The sequence below is a fragment of the Delphinapterus leucas genome, chromosome 20 (genome assembly GCF_059928025.1).
Source record: "Delphinapterus leucas isolate spDelLeu-1000000601 "Yukka" chromosome 20, BTC_Dleu_Yukka2, whole genome shotgun sequence".
NCBI classification, from domain to species: domain Eukaryota; kingdom Metazoa; phylum Chordata; class Mammalia; order Artiodactyla; family Monodontidae; genus Delphinapterus; species Delphinapterus leucas.
This window is the reverse complement of record NC_143148.1, coordinates 53,940,291-53,960,735: the sequence shown is the minus strand read 5'-3', so window position 1 is coordinate 53,960,735 and position 20,445 is coordinate 53,940,291. Positions and strand designations below refer to the sequence as shown.

Here is a 20,445-nt window from a genome sequence, read left to right as displayed (position 1 = left end):
TGCTACCATAATGGTCCCTCACCCACAAGTCAGAGAACCACAGGGGATTCAGCCAGTGGTCAAAGATGTCTGTCCAAGTATACATTCAGGCATCAAAAGATGAAACTCACAGATGTAGGCTTCAAAGAATAGTTAACATGATTTACCTATAATATAAAAATGAAAGGGGGAGGGCATCTTGGCTGAGCAAATGCACAGAGACAATAAAACACAGGATGGCTATAAGAAGTGAGCTGGAGCAGAGAACATGTGAAAAGGAGAAAGCGAAAAAGGCTCAACATTTTTCTCAACCTCAGATCGTGGAGGGCCCCGAGTAGGAGGCTAAATACTGTTATCTTTACTTGGTAAGCAATGGGGAAACAGGAAGAATTTCCATCACGATGAAATGACCAATGTCAGATTAATCTTTCAAAAGCACAAGTAGGTGAAATGTATTAGAGAGACTGGTTAGAAGACTTTGCACATATAAAAGAGTGAGCTCACTGGAGTCAGGGCAGAAAAATAAAGGGGGGGGGAATGTGTGAAAAACACTACAGAGTTTAAAAAAAAAAGAAAAAACTTGGCAACTCATGAGATGTGAAGCCTAAGAGAGAATCAAAGATGACCTTATTTTGAATGTGGACCACTGGGAGGATGGTAGTACGAGTAAAAGAACAGGGATACAAGGAACAGAAATAGAGATACTGTCTTTCTGGATATATGAAGTTGTTGCCATGACTTGGTATAAATAATGGCAATTTTTTTTGGCTTTCCTTCACATAGTTTTGTTTTTAGTCAGAAACACAGAAAATAGTAAGATATGGCATTTTTCCAGGAAAGTTTTAACCTAAAAATAGGGAACAAAGACAGGAAAGACAAGAGATTACTTAAAAACAGTAAATGGTCTCCAATCTAATGCAGGTTGTTCATCTGGCAACAGTTTCCAGAGTATGCAAATATCACACACTTGGAAACATCTGATCTTTAAAGAAATAAACTACTTATAGATTTTTTTTTCCTTTTATAGATATTTATGGGAAAGCCTATATTTTTAAGGCAATATTGTGTGGTGGCTGAAAATGTGGACTCTGGGGCCCAAGTTCAAATTCCAGCTCTGCCACCTGCTAACTGTGTGTTTTGGGGCACATTACTTAACCTCTCTGTGTTTTGGTTTCCTCATATGCAAGATAGGCATAAAAAGAGTAACTATATCTCAGAGGGTTGTTTTGAAGATTAAATGAGTTAATACACGGCACTTAGTGTTATGTGCATGTTTAGTGTTATCTAAACAGGAATCCTATATATCAACAGAAGTTAAGCTTTCTTCATTCTGCTTGTGAATCAACACTGGAAAGCTTGAATATAAGCCAACTAAAGATAATACAAATTTTATCTGTAAGTGCTTTTAAATAGCAAGGAAGAAGCAACACTCACGTTTAACAATTACGAACTGAAAGCAAGTAATATACTCATATCTGAAGCTTCTCAACTATATTAATATGAGACAACCTGATAGAAATCTAAAGGTTCTAATAATTGCTAGCATATCAAGGGCAGATAAAAAACTTTATAGCCAGATTTAAGTCCTACACAATCAAAATAGGGACAGAAAATGGTAAAACCATAAGCAACCCTGATTACTTCAGCAAGTGAGTTTATAGCTCTCTAGCTCACACTGTCCAAACAGTAATTCAGTCATTATTGCAAAGGCTTATAACAATATTTTATCAGAAACCAAACGTACTGACCACTGCTTGTTAATGAGGTTGGGCACACTGTTTTGGGATTCATTTGGGCAAGAAATTAATAAACTACTTCATACCTTGAACAGTCAGCCCTCGCAGTAACATATTATGGAAGAGAAGTGTAGCAAAGTCCTTGAAATTCTGCCCCCCACCGCTACCAGAGCAAGCATTCTCAAACTGCTCTCACACGTTGTCTAGTAAATTTTCCTAAGACTGTTTGCTCCCTGTAATTGAAGGAAAAAGGGGGGGAAAAGGCTATGCAAATATCCTAACTTTAAAATACACTAATAGTTAGGTAACATTTATACATATTTCTAAAATCTTGGCAACCGCTCATTGTTTGCCCTTATCTAAAATAATATGAACTTGGACATTATATTCTGGCGCCCCCTTCTGGTAACACAGTTGAAATGCTATCACAAGATTAACTTCAGCAGGGCAGTTTCCCTGTAGGATTTGAACATATTACTGCAATAACAATACTGTTTGGTGGCTACAACAATATAACGTGTCAGAGGAGGGAAGTGACGGGGTTGGAAGGATGCTGCCTACTTTACAAGACATATGGCAGCCTGTCAGATGTTTTAAGAATCTCTGACACCACGTTTACTGAGTGTCTGACACTGGCCAGGTATGATGCCAGAAGCTAGGACCCAAAGCTGAGCTGGAACTTGTCCTGAAGGAGCTTCCGTTACCTCTATCACATCCAAGAGAGAGATGTATAGGATCCCAGACTGAGGAGCCTGACTCAGACTGCGAGGTGTGAGAAGGCTTTCTCTGGGCAGTGATGATTAAGCAGAGTTTTGGAAGAGGCCAAATTAACTGGATAAACATGGGAAGGGAAATATTAGGCAAAGAGAATAGTACAAAAGCACAGAGCTTTCTCACAGCTTACCCTTCCCCCTCCCCATATCCTCAAGTCCATTCTCTAGTAGGTCTGTGTCTTTATTCCTGTCTTGTCCCTAGGTTCTTCATGACCTTTTTTTTTTTTTTCTTAGATTCCATATATATACATTAGCATACGGTATTTGTTTTTCTCTTTCTGACTTACTTCACTCTGTATGACAGACTCTAGGCAAAGTGAGAGAGTGTCATGGACATATGTACACTACCAAACGTAAAACAGATAGCTAGTGGGAAGCAGCCGCATAGCACAGGGAGATCAGCTCGGTGCTTTGTGACCACCTAGAGGGGTGGGATAGGGAGGGTGGGAGGGAGGGAGACTCAAGAGGGAAGAGATATGGGAACATATGTATATGTATATGTATAACTGATTCACTTTGTTATAAAGCAGAAACTAACACACCATTGTAAAGCAATTATACTCCAATAAAGATGTTAAAAAAAAAAAAAAGCACAGAGCTGAGACAATCATACCATGTTTTGGAGGAAAAAAGTCACTCAGTGGGACTCAAGTGACGCATCTGGTTGAACAGTAGCAGAAACAGTAGACACAGGCCAAATCACAAAAGGCCATATCTGCTAAGTTAAGGAGTTTAAACTTTCTCCTAAAAGCTATCAAAAGTGTCAAGGTCTGATCTACATTTTAGAAACATTCTTCTATGGCTTTCCTATGAGTTACCAAGATTTCCGAAGTCACTGAATAAATATCTACTATGCATTAGACATAAATAGATAAATTCAATGAAATCATTTGAAAACAAAACTAAACAAAGCAAAACATGCCTTTGAAAGCATAAAGAAAAAGTTGCAGAAGCCGCATGAAACCATTCATAAATACCTTTTAAACTCATCGTGGTAGAATTCTGACTTGCAGGTTACCATCTCGCCCCCCTGGATGTCCTCACGACTTCTGACTCCCCCAAATACATACAGTTCCATGGCGACTCCACAGGCTACAGCTCCAAACCTGAAAGGCCACATAGGGCATACTAGGTATTAGATTTACAACTCATGACCCGATTCCATAATTCCTCTTACGCTTGTTTTAGCTCTGCGCCATTCAACGTTTCACAAATACAGGGGTCTTCCTTTTTCAGGAAATGGCTTATTAATTTAATGTTACATCAACCAAATGCCAAGTCAAATAAAAGATTAGCTGGAAAGAAGGGAAAAACAAAAGCCAGGTGAAGGGGGCTCTGCACAGTCCTTATCCAAGTTCTCTCACCTTCTCTCTTTCAGTGGACAGATAGCGGTCCACTGCTGGGTCCGTGTGTCATAACATTCCACAGACTCGAAGAGTTTTCCATATGATCCCCCACCCATGGCATAGATTTTCTTTTTCATAGCTGCATAGCAGCCAATCTGAAAGGAGAAAGCAACAGTGGGGGAGGCAACATTTATTATTAAAGTTGGGCGAGTAAATACCAGCTTGGCTAGAGAGCACTGGCAAATATCTGGAAAAGGATCTGACTTCTAATAGTAAGACTATGTATGGTGCCTTCCAATATTACAACAGAGGCTTTTAAAAATGAGAAGAGCAAGGTAATACACACACTGCTAATCCTCAGAAAAGGATTAACTCCATCTAATACTATTCCGCTAAGTGAGTAAATAATCCTAACTCTTAAAGAGGCTTTCCAGGCTCTCTGTCCTCACCACTATTTCAAGAGTCCCAGATGTGGACTCCTTGGGGCAAGACATCATTCAATTCCTGCCCCAAGTAAGTCAGTCGAAAGGGCACAGACGGTGAGAGATCATATTATGAGTAAATCCCGGTACCCACGGTGTGAAATACCTAGGGCGCTGGACAAGGCTTTGGCATGATGATGAAACTCCAACCTCCACCAGGGAAAAGAAATACAGACTAAGCTGTAAACAGCTAACATGAGCCATTTGTTTTCATCCTGCTCTGCAATGGCAGTTCTCTACCTATGGATTAATGTTTCTCCCCAGTCCTGCACAACGATTAAGAAAACAGGTTTGGGAGACCTGGTTCCTTCCTAGGTTAGTGCAATCACACAGCATTTATCAGGCGTGGGCCTGGGACACAGCAGCGCTGCCCAGAGCCCACTGCCAAGGTAAACACTCTCACACACCGTTTCCTAGCTTGGTGTGTGGCTGGTAATAGTGAAGGCAAGCTACCAACAAAGACAGAGTTTTATAATGTTAATTCTTTTAACACTATCAATTGTGTTAAAAGGCATATGTAGGAAATGAAGAAACATAACTTTAAAATCCAATTTGTGAATTAGTTATCACAAGATATCGTTCTCACCTTTCTAACCATGGTTAAAGCGGGTTGTTTTGTCCAGGTTTTAGAATAAATATCATAACATTCCATGGAAATTAGCTCTTTTTCACCGTCTTCTCCTCCTAAAACGTACAGCATCCCATCTATCTCCACGATTCCAAAGTTATGTCTTGCCTGAAAAGACATCAAAGATCTTTGTAGACAAAAGGCCAACTATCAGATTGCAAGCTGATATTCATACATTTAATAAGAGTTACAGATACTCTTACATTCCAGCGTTCCAGCCAAGAGATACCAGGCTCAAAACCATCTCTCTCAAATACTTCTGATTTCCCTAGCAGCTCACTCTTCTATCACAATAGACAGAGAACCCAAGTCCAGGAACTTCCCGGAACAGGGGAACTACACACGTGGTGAATTCACTGGCAGAATCCTTACTTTTTACTCACAACAGCTCATGACAAGAAAGAGAACTATTACTGTGTGGCTCTGTAAAATGATCTTTGTACAGCAGTGGGCAGCAAGTGGTTCCCAGCTGACGTGTGAAGTCAAGTAAGGTCCACGTCAACAGCACTGCCTGTGGCTGGAGAGGTGGGGGTGGGAGGGCGAGAGGCCCGGGCTAAGGCTGCCTGGAGCAACAGAACCTGATGTGTTTCACACTCATCCACTCACAGCACTTCCTGGGTGCCCAGCCCCACTCCAGCACTGAAGGGAGAGCGCTGACCACACAAACAAAATGCGCTGCCATCATCAAAAAGTTTGTGCGAACCGTTGAGAAAGATCTAGTATGTGAGGAGGTTCTATGTGGTATGAAGAGAAAGAAAGCAGGGGAGGGGGCAGGAGAGCTGAGAGGCCGGGGGAGGCCTCGCTGAGAAGGAGCCATATGGACAAACACTGAAGGAAGCAAGCAGCGAGCCACGTGGGTACCTGGCAAAGGTCCCAAAGCAAGTGCACTCCTAGGAGGCTTCAGAAGGGGGAGCGAGGGAAGGCACAGGGAGCAGAGCCGGGAGCGGGGCACGAGCGTACCAGGCAGGGGGGCTTGGTGAGGCTGCTACCTCTTTCCTTATACTCAAACGCAAAGCAAACAAAAGTGCTAAAGGGAAAAAAGAAACATCAGACAAATTACAAAAGCAGTATTTTACCTCGTTCATTGGTGGCAGTGCCGTCCATGTGTTTGCATCTGGGTCATACTTTTCTCCTGAGCTCAGGGTCTGCTTATTTTCGTCTTGGCCCCCAAATACAAACAAAAATCCTTCTGCAAAAAATCAAAGAAGACACGCAAGGAAGTTGAAATGTAAGTTTTCAACACCTATCTCTAGTCAAATACAAATGCCGTAAGGGCAGAGATAGGATGTGGAGATACCTTCTCTGACAACAACGGGTTCGAGATCTTACCAAGCCTGGGTGATAGAGCCAAATCTGTGAGTCACTCTGACCATTTCACTTGCCTCGGGATCTCTGAGTGGATTCCCACTACCCTGCACCTTAAAAGGAAAACTAACACCACCCACCCGGTCAGCAAGTGACTTTGAGTTACCTCAGTTCATCTGTTCTGTTCCCCAGACTCTATTTAAAATAGTCTTCTTAAAGGAGAAGAAGCCAACAAGACACTATGGTAAAACTGAAGGGAAATGTGGGCCCTAGAGAGGTTACCATGCATGGAAACCATTTTGCTCTGAGGGCGTTTGGCAATCTGGGAAAAATGCAACCTTTCTCTTAATGGCTTTGAGGGGATGAAGAAGATAGAAATCTAAATCCCAGGCCCACAGACAGCGTGGCTTCTGGCAGGAAAGCCTCGCTGAAGTTCTAACCATCAGGATGAAGGCCAACCAGAATTAGAAGCCAGATTTAAATCTCCTTGCTTATCTAGGAAATCTCAAAATTGGAATTTGATTTACAGTAATTACAAATTAGTAGTGTTTTCAGGCAACTGGCAGAAAAAACCACAAAAGTTCTATGGAAAAAAGTATGTTTATCTAAGTTTTAGATTCTAACATTCTAAGATTTTAAAACATCACATTATCCCTACAAATAATTTTTTTTCTTTTTTTTTTTTTTGCGGTACGCGGGCCTCTCACTGTTGTGGCCTCTCCCGTTGCGGAGCACAGGCTCCAGACGCGCAGGCTCAGCGGCCATGGCTCACGGGCCCAGGCTCACGCTCCACGGCATGTGGGTTCCTCCCGGACCGGGGCACAAACCCATGTCCCCTGCATCGGCAGGCGGACTCTCCCTGCGCCACCAGCGAAGCCCCCTACAAATAATTTTTAATAAAACAATCTTTGGCACTAAGCCAAAGATACTCAGGTATACAAAGAAACCAGACTCTATTAAGAAGAAACAGCAGAAGCAGACAATAGGGAGTAGTCTTGCAAAGATTCCAAATTTCAAATATTGGAGTAATCAGAAAGACAATAAAATAACAATGCTCACTATGTTTTAAAAAAGACAAATGTGAAGGTAACTCTAGAAGAAGAGAAGTGACATAGTAGATTTGAAAAAAAATTACAGAGCATTTCTAGGGAAAAAAAGATAAAAACAGATTAAATAAAAAATTCAATGGATGGATTTAATGGCAGATCCATCACAGTTAAAGAGAGAATTCATTAAGTGCAAGATAAATCAAAAGAAATCACAGAGCAACATGGAGAAGCAAAAAGATGAAAAAGAAAACAAAAAGAAGATAGAAGGCAGGGGCTGGAGTAGAAAGGTCTAGCCATGTTTGATCTGACTTCCAAAAGCAGAGAGACAGAGGAGAAGGAACAAGGATGACATATGAAGACATAACAAACAAGAAGTTTCCAGATTTGATGAAAGGCCAAGCTACAGAGTCAAGATGCCCAACAGTCTCCAAATATGGTAAAATTTCAAATAAAATGTTGCCTAAGCACACTACAGTGAAATGGCAGAAAAATCAAGACAACAAGAAGATCTTAAATACAGCCCAGAGAAAAGGCAGAACTTTAGATCTGACAACTGACTTAACAACAGGAATGACAGAAGTCAGTGGAAAAACATCTTCAATAATAGATGCCAACCTAAAATTCTATACCCAGCAAAAATATCCTTTAAGGATGAAGGCAAAATAATGACATCTTTAGACAAACAGATCTAAGAGTTTGCTACCACTAGACCCACATTAAAGGAAATTCAAAAGGATGAACTTCAGAGAGAAGGAAAATGGTCCTAGATGGAAAGTTTGTGGAGTAAGAGGGAAAAACAAAGAAAGTGGTAAATATGTGGATAAATCTAAATGAACACTATCTACAGATATGTGTATAAAACAGATAAACATATATATGTAAATAGTTACTTATAAATAACCATGTGTTTTAATACTGTAAGACTATGGAATGTGAAAAAATAAAGAGTATAAATGTACTATTTATACTACTAGACTTTGTTAACACTACAGGCTGTGGATTCAAAAGTGACCTTCAGGGGACTTCCCTGGTGGAGCAGTGGTTAAGACTCCACACTCCCAATGCAGGGGGTCCGGGTTCGATCCCTGGTCAGGGAACTAGATCTCACATGTGTGCCACGACTAAGGAGCTGGCGAGCGGCAACCAAGGAGCCTGTGAGCAGCAACCAAGAAACCTACCTGCCACAACTAAGACCCAATGTAACCAAATAAATAAATAAGTAAATATTAAAAAAACAAAACAAACATAAAGTGACCTTCAAAGGAATATAGACATAGAATATAACTTCTAACCTGGTAGAGAGGGAAAAAACCGAATGACAAAAAAGTCAATCAATTTTTTGAAAAAAGGCAAGAAAAGAAGAAACACAGAACGAGCTGGACAAATAGGAACTACTCAGTCATTTCACAACTTCAATGAATACAACTGGGCACAATTCCTCTCCTCACTGTTTCAAGTTTCTGAAACAACAACCTCTCTAGGAAATCTGAAAATCAGTGATATAGGAACCTTTGTGGTAGGTGTGCATGTGTGAAAATTATGCACATGTATACACATTATGGTAGGACAACTTAAGGAAACTAATTTTAAGAAGGAACAGAGAAATCAGACCCACAACCTGTTGCCTACACCACTCCATCCAGCTGATTATCATTGACAAAAACTTCAATAATTGTGGAACCTACGATTCCATTTCTATCCCACAGCTTTAGGCATATCTAAAATATGGTACAGTGTGGCATAGCTTAAAAATTTTAAGGTAATGTTTGTGGGCAAGCAAAGACTATAAAAGAAGAACTGCTAACAATAGTTAGAATGAAGTGAAATGGCACTTGCAGGATGAAGCCAACAAGGCAAATCCAAGGTGAAGAGAAAGGCGGCAAGGACAGCCTTCCCCATCACCTCCTGGAGAGAAAGCTTTGAATAACGTTCCAAACTTGTAAACGTGAACTAAAACATACTTCCTGTCATAAAACAACTTTAAGCCAGAGCTAAGTTAAGCAATATTTTCTCAAGTTTCATATGAAATGCCTGCTTTTATATGACACTCTTATTTTGAATATAGTTACATGTTGCGATTCTACACCGCACAACTTTCCAAGATGAGAGGCTATCACGGCTCAAAGAAGTCCTGCGCCTCAGGTGTGATCATCCAGCTAACGGGTGGTAAGAGTCACTGAGTTCTGCTCTTCTATCAGTTAACTCATCCAATAAAATGCTCCTCGAGTGACGTCTTAAAAACAGCTACGTATTTAAGATTTGGGAACGATAAGGACTGAGAGAAGACACTCTTCTTACCATAGTCTTGGAAGCTAGAGCCACCCTGAAAAAGTCACCACAGAGGGATAATAAAATTATTTCTTTAAAAGGTTTTGAGTCATTCTGCACAACTCTGAAATGACATTACTTGATCTTGTGTTTAGGTAAACTTGATGACAGCACGGTACCTGCTGAGAGGACTCCGTGGTTGATTCTCGGCATGCTTAAAGGGGCCAGTTCAATCCACAGCTGCCGATTAGGGTCATAAAGGGGGCACATACATCGCATCGCTGCTGTTGGCTTCCGTGAACTAAGGCGAGAGATAACTAATTAGTAGTTAATATGTTTTATGTACTTCTGCTTATAGTAACTATGACTAGTTTTACTACGCTAAAGAATGTTTCAAACATTTAAAAAAACCTATTGCTATTAGGCTTTAGATACTGAAGCGTGTTATAGATTTCTGTTTACGTGGAAATCTCTCTTCCCTCACACCACCACCCATCAAAGGGCTCACAGCCAGGCTTACACTCTTTCCTCTCCGCCAACGGTCACGATGCACTCCGAGTAGCCCCGGGGCTTGAAGCTGGCGAGCATGGCCTCCCCCTGCTGCGGCTGGCTCAGAGGGATGTTGCTGCACTCTTTGACAATCTCTCGGACTAACGGCTCATTCAGCATCTGCTCCCGTAAATAGCTCGAGTCCAACCCTGAAACCCACAGCGCTGACATGACATCCTTCATGTGGACCTGGAGGGCGGAAAGCACGGGGAGGAAAAGTGGAGCATGCGTGGTACACTTAGAATATGCGTTTTCCCACTCCTGGAAGACTAAAATGATTGACAGTCAGATCATCAACAGGCAAGTGGTAAGGGTCAGTACTGCTTGCATGTGTTTACGGCCCCTCTCCTTTCTACTTCCCTTGGCCTTGATAAATAAAAGTTTAACTCAAAGAAAACCATCACTTCAGATTTATATTTGATGTGTCACTGCGAAGTTTTAAGCAGCTTTCTTTAATGCCCTACAGGGTTCCCACAGCAACAGGAAAACTTAGAAGAACCCTGCTATGATTTGCCTTATTTCACATGCTTGGATGTGCCGTGAGTTACGTCACATTTATAGAAACGTCATATACAGGAACAGCTTGATACAATATGGTCAACTAGATAATGAACATGTATCAACATTAACATTACAAGGAAAATCTGAAAAAGCTAAATTTCAAAAAAAAAATCCTGAGTACTATATAATCATTTCTTCAGTAATTACTGTTAAAAATTATCTAACATGTATAATGTGAATGATATACTTTTTAAAAAAATATTCATGCATTTTACTTGTTTATTTTCCTTATTTATTTATTTATTTTTTGGCTGCGTCGGGTCTTATCTGCAGCACATGGGCTCTTTGTTGAGGCATGAGGGATCTTTTCATTACGGTATGCAGTCTGCTAGGGTTTCTCTCTAGTTGCGGCATGTGGGCTTCTCTCCAGTTGTGGCGTGAGGGTTTTCTCTCTGTAGTTTGTGGCACGCGGGCTCTCTCATTGAGGCACGCGAGCTCACTACTTGTGGTGTGCGGACTTAGTTGCCCCGCGGCATGTGGGATCATAGTTCTCCGACCAGGGATCGAACCCATGTCCCCTGCAGTGGAAGGCAGATTCTTTACCACTGGACCACCAGGGAAGTCCCTGAATGATATACGTTTCATACTCAATCATCAGATTTGAACCAACTGACTATAGCACCCTACGTACATAAGGTGACTAGTTTTTCTGGGCTTTGAAATTGTCATTTTAAGGTACACTCTTTTATACCCTGAGTAATAAAAGCCAACAGTCCTTACAGCACCAAGTTCAGATTAACCACAGGATGAGGAACTGCCTCTTGTTTCCCAGCAGCCGTTCCATCTTATATGCCCTCATCACTTTAAGGCAAGAAGAGGGTCAGAGAGAAGATACTTCAGTGGTGGCAGCAAGGTGGAAACTCTTCTATCCCCTTTCCCAATCTACCCCACCAATGGGGAAAACAGAACACTAATTGTACTAAGGAGCTGAAGCTACGAATGTGGTTTCTAAGTGGACATGCTCATGAGCCTGAAAATTTAAAAATTACAAGATAATCATTAAAATGTAAGCCAAGAGTTACTAAGAAAAATTAACAATGCAATTATGCATTCTGAAAGCCACTCTGAAACCTAATATATTTCTTTATTTTGATTTTGATATAGTAACTGGAGCTAGGCTCTAGTATATAAATATTAGACTTAAAGCCTTGTGATTTAAAGGTGAAAGCTCCCTCCCCCAATGTATTAACAATGTGGATCTCAAGCCTGATATTCTCTAAGACCCTTCCTTCCTAGGCTGTCACTCCTAGAACCTTCCTATTTGGAACCTCATTGCCATGAAAGCTCCGGAATGCTCTCCCACTTTCTCCTCCAGTGGTGTCAGTCACTCCAGGGAGAGCCCAGTGCCAGAATTCAGCCCTCTGCCAGAATTCCATGTGCCCTTTTCTCACCCCACTTCCTGCATCAGAGTCCCTGTAGGGGTTAGCCCCCCATCACAGAGGGAAGGATGCTGAAAGCTAGGATGAGGAGTATAGGGTGCATTTCTATACTCTCCAGCTTAGCTTGAAATCCCTTTCCCCTTAATAGCAACATTCAAAGGATATCATGTGACTTGTAAGTATTACTATTTTCATTGCTATATGATGAGTTACATGGACTTTGGTAGACTCGTCTGAACAACCAACTGCTTTAGTGAGGCTATAGGAAGATGTTTTCCAGGTTATGGTTTAGATCACAACCTTGTCAGTTTTTCAAGTTGGAGGAGAAAAATAAAACATCTAGAATTTGGATTAAAAATAAACAAACAAATGAATAAGTAAGTGAAAAGGCAAAGTCAGAGCACGCTATAAAGTACGGGTACCTTTCTTATTTCTGTGTCATGTGCTATCCATCGGATGACTGCTTCAAATACATATCGCTCATTGCCAACGTTTAACTTCTCAAGAGAAATCACTTCTTTAAGCTTTTGAGGACTCAGTTCTAGGAATTCCTCTGTGCTGCTGACATCTCGGAAGTGAGTCTCCAGGTATTCTGTGGCCAGGTAATGGACGTGGTGCAGGCAGTAGTGGAGTGCAAAGTCTCGGATTCCGATGCAGTTCTCGGCGGCAATGCAGCCTTCTAAGAACTCACAGCAGAGAGTTTTAAGATCCGTCAGCAGGAGCAGGTCTGCTGCCTGCACAACATCTTGGATGGTATCTTCGCTCAGCCGGATCTGTAAGAATGATCATAGATAGTCTATGTTTGAATGTATATATTTAGAACGCAACCACTAATCTATCAGGCTGGACCATATGAAAGCTCCATTTGTAGAGGTCAAAGATGATTGAAAACGAGCAATTTCATACGGTTCAGCTTTGTTTTCAAGAATAGTCCGAGGGCACCAAGGCACCTGCGGACAACATAGGCAGCGCACAGCTGATTAACTTTTCCCAGCTCTTCCCTTCCTTTACCGAGATGAACCACCAATATCCCTGCCATGGTGAACCGTCCATGGGGCTCGCTTCTATACTTAGAGAAAAACCTCAAATGACTGAAATGCTTAGGAAATGGCAAGTTCCACATTCTATGGTAAACTGAAGGCGATTTCTTTAAATGCTAGCCCCTGAACTAATGAAAATCCTGCCTCCAAATACATTAAGTTCACTTCTTTGCCAAATGGTACGTGGAAGATACCACACGGACCCTTGAAGAGAGGGAGAGCCACACTGCCCGAGGGGCCTCATTCTGAACACCAAACATTGCACTTGGTGCAAAAGATACAATTTGGTCTCAAAGCTACTTTCTGGAATAAATCCCTAAGATTTTTTTTTTTTAAATCATTGTGAACATTTACTTCCCCTTAATTTTCTTCAATTTCTTGACTGATGCTTCTTCCTCCACCCACTTCACAGTTTTTCTATGCAACAGTAAGGCAACATCAAGAAACAGGCCCCTAAAATACTGTCACAATCACGAACGGTCCAGACTCTCCGAAAGAATGTGTATTTATCCTCCATTAGGAAGCGTTAAGGAGAGATTTCACAGTGAAGTGCAGCAAGAAACATTTTACCACAATTTGCACATTCTGTACCATAGATAAATAAGGTTTCAAATTTCCAATGCAAGCCTGAACATGAATACACTCCTCTAACTTGTTATAACTGCCACTGAACTGACTTTACAAGTTAGATAAGAGTTTGGACCTAAGCCTGGTTTTGTGATGCTAAAGAGCACTGCCAGTATTTTAAGGGCTGTCCCCAAACTGGTTTAAATTCATTTATTTTTAATAATCATACACATAACCTTATTTCCACACACCCACCACCCAGTGTTCAGAGAAAAGAGAAAGTGATAACATCATGAAGTGAAATAAAAAAACTTCAAAGAGGATGACGATCACCGAGTTTGACTCTGGACAGAATGAACATATTTAGAGAAAGTAAGCAGTACACTCAGAATACTTATGTAGGAGACAGAGCCTTTACAAAAGGAAAATTAAAAGAAGAATGAGGAAGAAGGAATAAAGGAGAGAGCAGGACATGAGCCCTCAAAAGGAGTAAAGATAAAACGTACTCTTGCGTAATGAGATGTGAGGCACATGAACTTCTTCCTAATTCACACCCAAGATTATCCTTAAGAGTCCTCATGCTATACACTTTAAATCACATAAACAGGGGAGTAGTGGGGTGGAGGAGGGCAAAGAAAGGGAAAGGACCACTAGCCACTGATCGCTTTCTTCCTTGGCTTTCATGAAGTCCCCAGAAATATAAATGGGTACAGAGACTAAAGGGAAATCAGAAAGAAAGAATGTGGGGGAACAGGGATGTTGGTCCTCCTGAGGCAACAGGACGGAGGCATCATGAGTACGATGCACGTGCCTGTCACTGGTGTGAATCTCGAAGTCTTTATTTCTACAAAATAATCCCCACCGCCCAAGGAGGCTCCCAAGTCCATGCTGTGGAGACAGAACGAGTTTCCCGATAGTGTGGGTACAAAGCAAGACTGGAATTAAGATTTAAAAAACAAAAAGACAGCAGTGAAGGGAGCATCCCATGTTCCTCACGTCTCAGACTGGAAGGTGGAGCTCAGGACGGTAGAAACAAAACCTGGGATTTGGGTAAGATCTTGCTTAGTCTGCTTTTCCTTCAAGGGCAGAGCCCCGGAAGAACACCCTTGGGTGCCATGTCCAGGAGGAGACCCAAGTCAAGCACACAGTGACAGAAGATGGAGATGGCGGTGTTGCTCGGTCACAGAGTGGATGAAGGAGACCCTCACCCTGAGCTTGAGGAGCCTCTACTCAGTCCTCCTTCCTCTGTGTCTCATCATACCTGCCCACTGAAGATGTAATCCAGGATCTCTCTCATAACCATTACCGATATCCCTTCAAGTTCAATCTTATAGGTTGATCCATCATCTTTTGGAGGATTATAGTTTAACTTTGTCCTAAGAAAGGGAAAAAACATGTAAAATTTCTATGAAAGAACAGAAATAGCTAGAAACATTTATGCACTAAATACTCTATAAAGTACATGATACGTATCCATATATGAATCACACCTAAAACATATCGTTAACTTTAGAGCAACATATTTTTTATGACTTTTAACTACAAAGCATTTGTTCCAGGGTTCAGAGTGCTACCTCTTAAAAAAAACAAACAAAACAGACAACCAAAGCGCTAAGGTCCATGTGAGCAAGGAGCTCTACTTCACCTTGGGAACCCTAGGCCCTTTAGGCTTATTTTTTTTCCCCTGTATTTAATTATCCAATTATTTTCAGTAATGTAACAAGGACCCCACAAACCTACCACCCAAAACAAAACCTAGGACCTTGACGATAACCTGCTTCTAACCAAATGGTCCTCGCCACCAATTCATTCCTCTGCTTCCCCATCTGAAGTAACTATTATCCTAAATCCCACCTATATTCAATTTTCTCTTGCTTTTTTTATTTTTGTATCCATGAAATATATATAACCTATAACATATATAGATTTATTGATAATCAATGTATATATATAATTTTAAGTTTTTAATTTTATAAAAGTGTTTCACGCTGTCTGTAATCTTCTGGGGCTAACTTTTTCATTTAACATTATATTGCTGAGTCATTCATCTTGCTGCATATCACACGCGTTCTTTTGCTCTTTCTGCTGTATAGTATGCCACGTTCCTGTTGATGAGCCCCTGGGCTGGGGCTCCAGGTTTTTGGTATTGTGAACAGTACTGCTATGACTATCCTTGTATATGTCTCCTTTTGTGATACGCAAAAGAATTTCTCTTGGGTGTATCCCTGGGAGTAGAATTAAGCTACTTTCTTCTCCAAAGTATGAGCTAATACTCAATTATTCTCCAAAGTAGCTGGAGCAGTTTTTAGCCTCATCTGGTATATGTAAGGGGATGTGTGGACCCACAAAGTCTATGACATTTATCTCTGTCCCACTTCCTAATCCTCCAATGCACGATCCAGTGAGCAAAGTATGGTCTCCGGTGGTGGTTGTGACCTGCCTTCCCCTCATTACCCAGGTGCTAAACAGCTCTTCAAAGGTCTGTAGCCCCCTGTGTTTCCTCTTCTGTGAAACACATGTCCAGTCTCTCTCCTTTTTATTCATTCATTCATTCATTTATTTATTTATGGCTGCGTTGGGTCTTGCTGCACGTGGGATTTCTCTAGTTGCAGCGAGCAGGGGCTATTCTTCGCTGCAGTGTGCAGGCTTCTCATCGTGGTGGCTTCTCTTGTTGCAGAGCATGGGCTCTAGGTGCGCGGGCTTCAGTAGTTGTGGCACAAGGGCTCAGTAGTTGTGGCTCGCGGGCTCTAGAGTGCAGGCTCAGTAGTTGTGGCACACAGGCTTAGTAGCTCCGACGCATGTGGGATCTTCCCGGACCAGAGCTCGAACCCGTGTCCTCTGCACTGGCAGGCAGATTCTTAACCACTGCGCCACCAGGGAAGTCCCTCAAGCCTCATTTTTAATTGAGCTAATCACCCTCCTCATATTGAGGTGTAGGCATTTTTTGTTATCTTCTTGATATCAAACCTTTGGCAGACTTGACACTTTTTTTTAAGGTGATGAACAATGTGAAGAATAATTTTTCACAGTCAACACTTTTTGTGCCTTGTTTAAGAACAGGTACTTTACCCAAGATCTAAAAGATATTCCTAATTTAGCAGCAAGGGAAGCTCAGACACAACCTAAGTTGCAATTAATTACCCCCCCCAAGGCTCGGAATTGGTAGGATGAGGAAGCTGTGGAAGGAGGGGTGAAGGATGAGCTAATTACAGAAGAAGAGACTGACAAAGTCTTAGGAAATAGGTGAGTTCCCAGATCCTTGCTCCACATAGATACACGACTCCTCTGCCCTGTTTAGTAAGGCTCCCCAGCTCCAGTGGAAGATAAGTGACGTGCTCTGGAGAGTGTGAGATGGAGGGGGCGTCTCTAGACAGGGGGGTAGCAGGCACATCTGAGGGTAGGTGCACTGCACCAAAAACTGAGAGAGTCAAGAGAGTGTCTACATATTGAATGCTGAGATCAGCAGTCTTTTTTCTCAATTTTGCTCCTAAAATTACTGAAAGCCAGACCTACATCCTCCAGGTGAGAACCTGATGACTCTTCTGGAGGATTTGATGAGCCCCAAAGCAAAGGTCTAAAGACATGGGCACAGATCTGCCTCAAGAAAATGACCCAGATGGACCATGCAACAATGAAACCCACTGTCACTAAGCCAACCTATGGGCTCTGAGCTTCCCACACACTGTGGCGAGCACTTCTGAAACTTCTTCACTTCACACCACACACAGAAAATGTAATATGACCCTGGGGTAAACAGATGAGGCTGTGTGCAGGGCCAGGGGGATTCAGCCTCCCCAGATGCTGCCCTGCCACTTGGAGGGCTGACACCATCATTATCTTCACACATTATGACATATTTTTGGGGGGGGGCACGTGGGTTAAGAAACTCTGCTTTAGAGCCCCACTCTTAAAACTGAGTAACTCAGTAGATGCCTAACAAAGAAGAAAGACAGAAACCAAAACCAGCAGAAAAAAAGTCAACTTGGAGGAAGTACAGATCTCACGCAAGATGAAAAGTCAAGGAAAAAAGAAAACCTCTCATTAACATTCCCAGAGAGAAAAGAGAGGATGTTGTGCTCGTGAAACAAGAATAGGATGCTCTAAAAGGGAACATTCAGAGAACAACAACAACAACATTTTAAAGACTACAAAAAAAAATTTTTTTTTAATGTAATGTCAAAATTAAAATTTGTAGAAGTCATAGACTTGTAGACTTCAAATCGTAGAACTTGTAGACCTCAAGTCTGCCAAGAAAGCAAAAAAGACAAAGGTAGAAAATAGGAGACACAAGGTAAGAAAACTGGAAGATCAGTCCAGAAGGTTGAACATCTGAAAAACAGGAATGCCCATGCCAAAAAAAAAAAAACAAAAAAACCCCAGAATATTGTCAAGTAAATGCTCATAACAGGGGATAAAAATACGTCTTTCCGAGGCATGTCATCATGATACTTCAGAATACTGGAAACAGAAAAATTCGTATAAGCTTCCAGAAAGAAAAACAGGTAACACAGAAAGGAATGGGTATCAGAACGGCTTCGTACTTCCAAATGGAACTTTAATAGCAGTGTGGAAATGACTTCAAAATTCTGAAGGAAAATTATTTTCAACCTAGATTTTTATAGCCAGCCAAACTACTCATCAAATATCAGGACAGAATAGACATTTTCAGCTATACAAACTCTCAAAATAATTGATCTTCCATGCAGCCCTTCTCAAAATGCTGTTGGAAAAAACTGCCCCAACAAAGAGGAAGATTCTGGACTAAAAAAAGACATGATCCAACACAGAAAAGCAGGGAAAGGAATGGTGAAGAATGACCCTAGGGTAACAGCTCTGCACCAGCAGAAGGAAAGCTGGTTCATTCTGGTACAGCAGGATGCCTCAGCAGGCCTTAGGAGGGCAAAACTGATGGAATATATAACATATGTTTTAGTCAACTTTGTTTCCCCCCTATATTCTGTATCTGCTATTCCTACCTCTACAGTTTCTATAGAACTAATAATTTTACTCAAAAGGCATTTCTTTTCTGCTTGCTGCACCCTAGGTGTACCTATATGACTGACGCTTTTACTAAAAGTGAACAAAAAAACTTCAGTCAATTCTCAGTCAAGAGAGAAAAATAACGTAAGTAGTAAGAATAACACCTAAATCATTAATATTTGGCTCTGAAATCTATCATATGCAGACACGTCCTCCAGGAATGTTTCACTCAGGATGTCATGACTATTTGTATTTCTTAGTCACCGTGCTGGTTATCAACATATTGCCTCTCAGCTCCAAGTCCACCCTCTTTGCATGCTCTGTGAAAATGGCTCTGAGCCTTTCCAACAGTTTTTCTGCATTAACTGGTACGATGTTAAGCTTCTCAGTGGAGGGTGCTGGAAAGACACTGCAGGAGGAGAGAGTTTTGCTGCCGGGCTCTGGTTCTGCAGCTGGATAGGCTCCCGCAGTGCACAGCTGCCAGCAGCACCCTGCAGCTTTCCCTGGAACTCCCAGAGGCAGTTTTGCAGTCAACTGTTTCTGGGGAGACACCTCCCTGTGAACAGCTTTCCCAGACACCTTAAAGGACAGATTTCTGGCAAGTTCCAGAGGGCTGATTTCAAGCAAATTCCACCAGTGTGGCTTCTCTGCCATGAGGTGAGCTGTGGCTGTGTGCCGTCCAATAAAGTCTGGATCTCAGCCCTGGGTACACCAGCTACTCCTTTAATTTTTAGAGTTTACTTCTTAGTAGCCAATCCCTTATTATTCTATCTCTTGCTGCAGTTAAAAATTCTTTATATTAAACTCTCCTTGTTCAAATTACTATGTGGTTTCTTTCTCCTGACTAGATACAGACAGAGTCTTGCCCCTATTTAAAGGCAGTAGCTCTAAAACGTGTTCAGATAGAGGGGCACCACCTAGAATTCAAGTTGTTCAAACAAGAGCTGGCTGTGCCTGCCCATGGGCTGTGGACAGTGCAGGAGGAGGGGGACCAGGCTGACGGGGAAAGGGGTTACAAAGAGACCATGCAGTGTGTCCCCTTTTTATTTTTCAGCCATGCGACTGGATTTTTTTTTAAAAAGATGACTATACAGTCATCTCTTGGTATCCTCGAGGGACTGATTCCAGGACCCACACGGATACCAAAGTCTGCAGATGCGCAAGTCCAGTAGTCCGCCCCCCGTATCCTCACCCACAGACTCAACCAACCATAGATCGTGTACAGCTGACCCTTGAAAAACATGGATTTGAACTGTATGGGTCCACTTATACGTGGATTTTTTTCCCAATTAATCTGTGTATAAGTAAACCCGTGCAATATTGAAAAACACCCGTGCATAAGTGGATCTGTACAGTTCAAACCCACGTTGTTCATGGATCAACTGTACTATCTCATGTTTTCACAATGAAAAATGTTTCCTTTTAAAGAGTATGGTTTTCTTTCAGCAGATGGCAGGGTACAGACAATGGCTAAGAGGACAGAAAAAAAGACTCCTTTAAATATGAGCATTGACCATTTCAGATCCATAAAGTCTGACCCTTTTTAAAGCCCATGAAAAATGAATCATTGTACTCTTGAAGTCTCTAAGTATCTGAGGGTTAAATTATAAAACCTTATTTTGATTACGGTTTAAATTCAGATCCCAAGCTTCCCATCTTTCGGTCCCACTTCTGATCTCTCCCTCATGCCGTCTGCGCATGTCCAATTCCTGCCATCTTCTTAGGAGCTGTTCGAATGCCGGCCTGGCAGTGGCTCCCCTTCACCTGCCCTGCCCCAGGCTCCATCTCCGCCCTCACTGCCCT

General features: G+C 41.8%; 1 protein-coding gene across 7 annotated transcripts in view; it reads right to left on the bottom strand.

Annotated features, from left to right (window-relative positions):
- GAN (gigaxonin) overlaps positions 1 to 20,445 on the bottom strand; it is a 93,239-nt gene that overhangs the window by 46,031 nt on the left and 26,763 nt on the right. For 5 of the 7 annotated variants that reach the window (XR_016391039.1, XR_016391038.1, XR_016391036.1 and 2 more), the window contains exons 2-9: positions 14,924 to 15,038; positions 12,478 to 12,828; positions 10,087 to 10,304; positions 9,746 to 9,867; positions 6,021 to 6,133; positions 4,903 to 5,052; positions 3,853 to 3,989; positions 3,466 to 3,594 (exon numbers count right to left, since the gene is read on the bottom strand). Coding sequence is in view for 3 of the 7 variants with exons in the window: in XM_089903340.1 (XP_089759466.1) it covers positions 3,466 to 3,594; positions 3,853 to 3,989; positions 4,903 to 5,052; positions 6,021 to 6,133; positions 9,746 to 9,867; positions 10,087 to 10,304; positions 12,478 to 12,828; positions 14,924 to 15,038 (1,335 nt within the window). In the remaining 4 variants the exon portion in view is untranslated. Of the gene's footprint in view, positions 1 to 3,465; positions 3,595 to 3,852; positions 3,990 to 4,902; positions 5,053 to 6,020; positions 6,134 to 9,745; positions 9,868 to 10,086; positions 10,305 to 12,477; positions 12,829 to 14,923; positions 15,039 to 20,255; positions 20,444 to 20,445 lie in introns of all 7 variants that reach the window. The other 2 variants (XM_089903341.1, XM_030761066.2) reach the window with 2 other exon arrangements.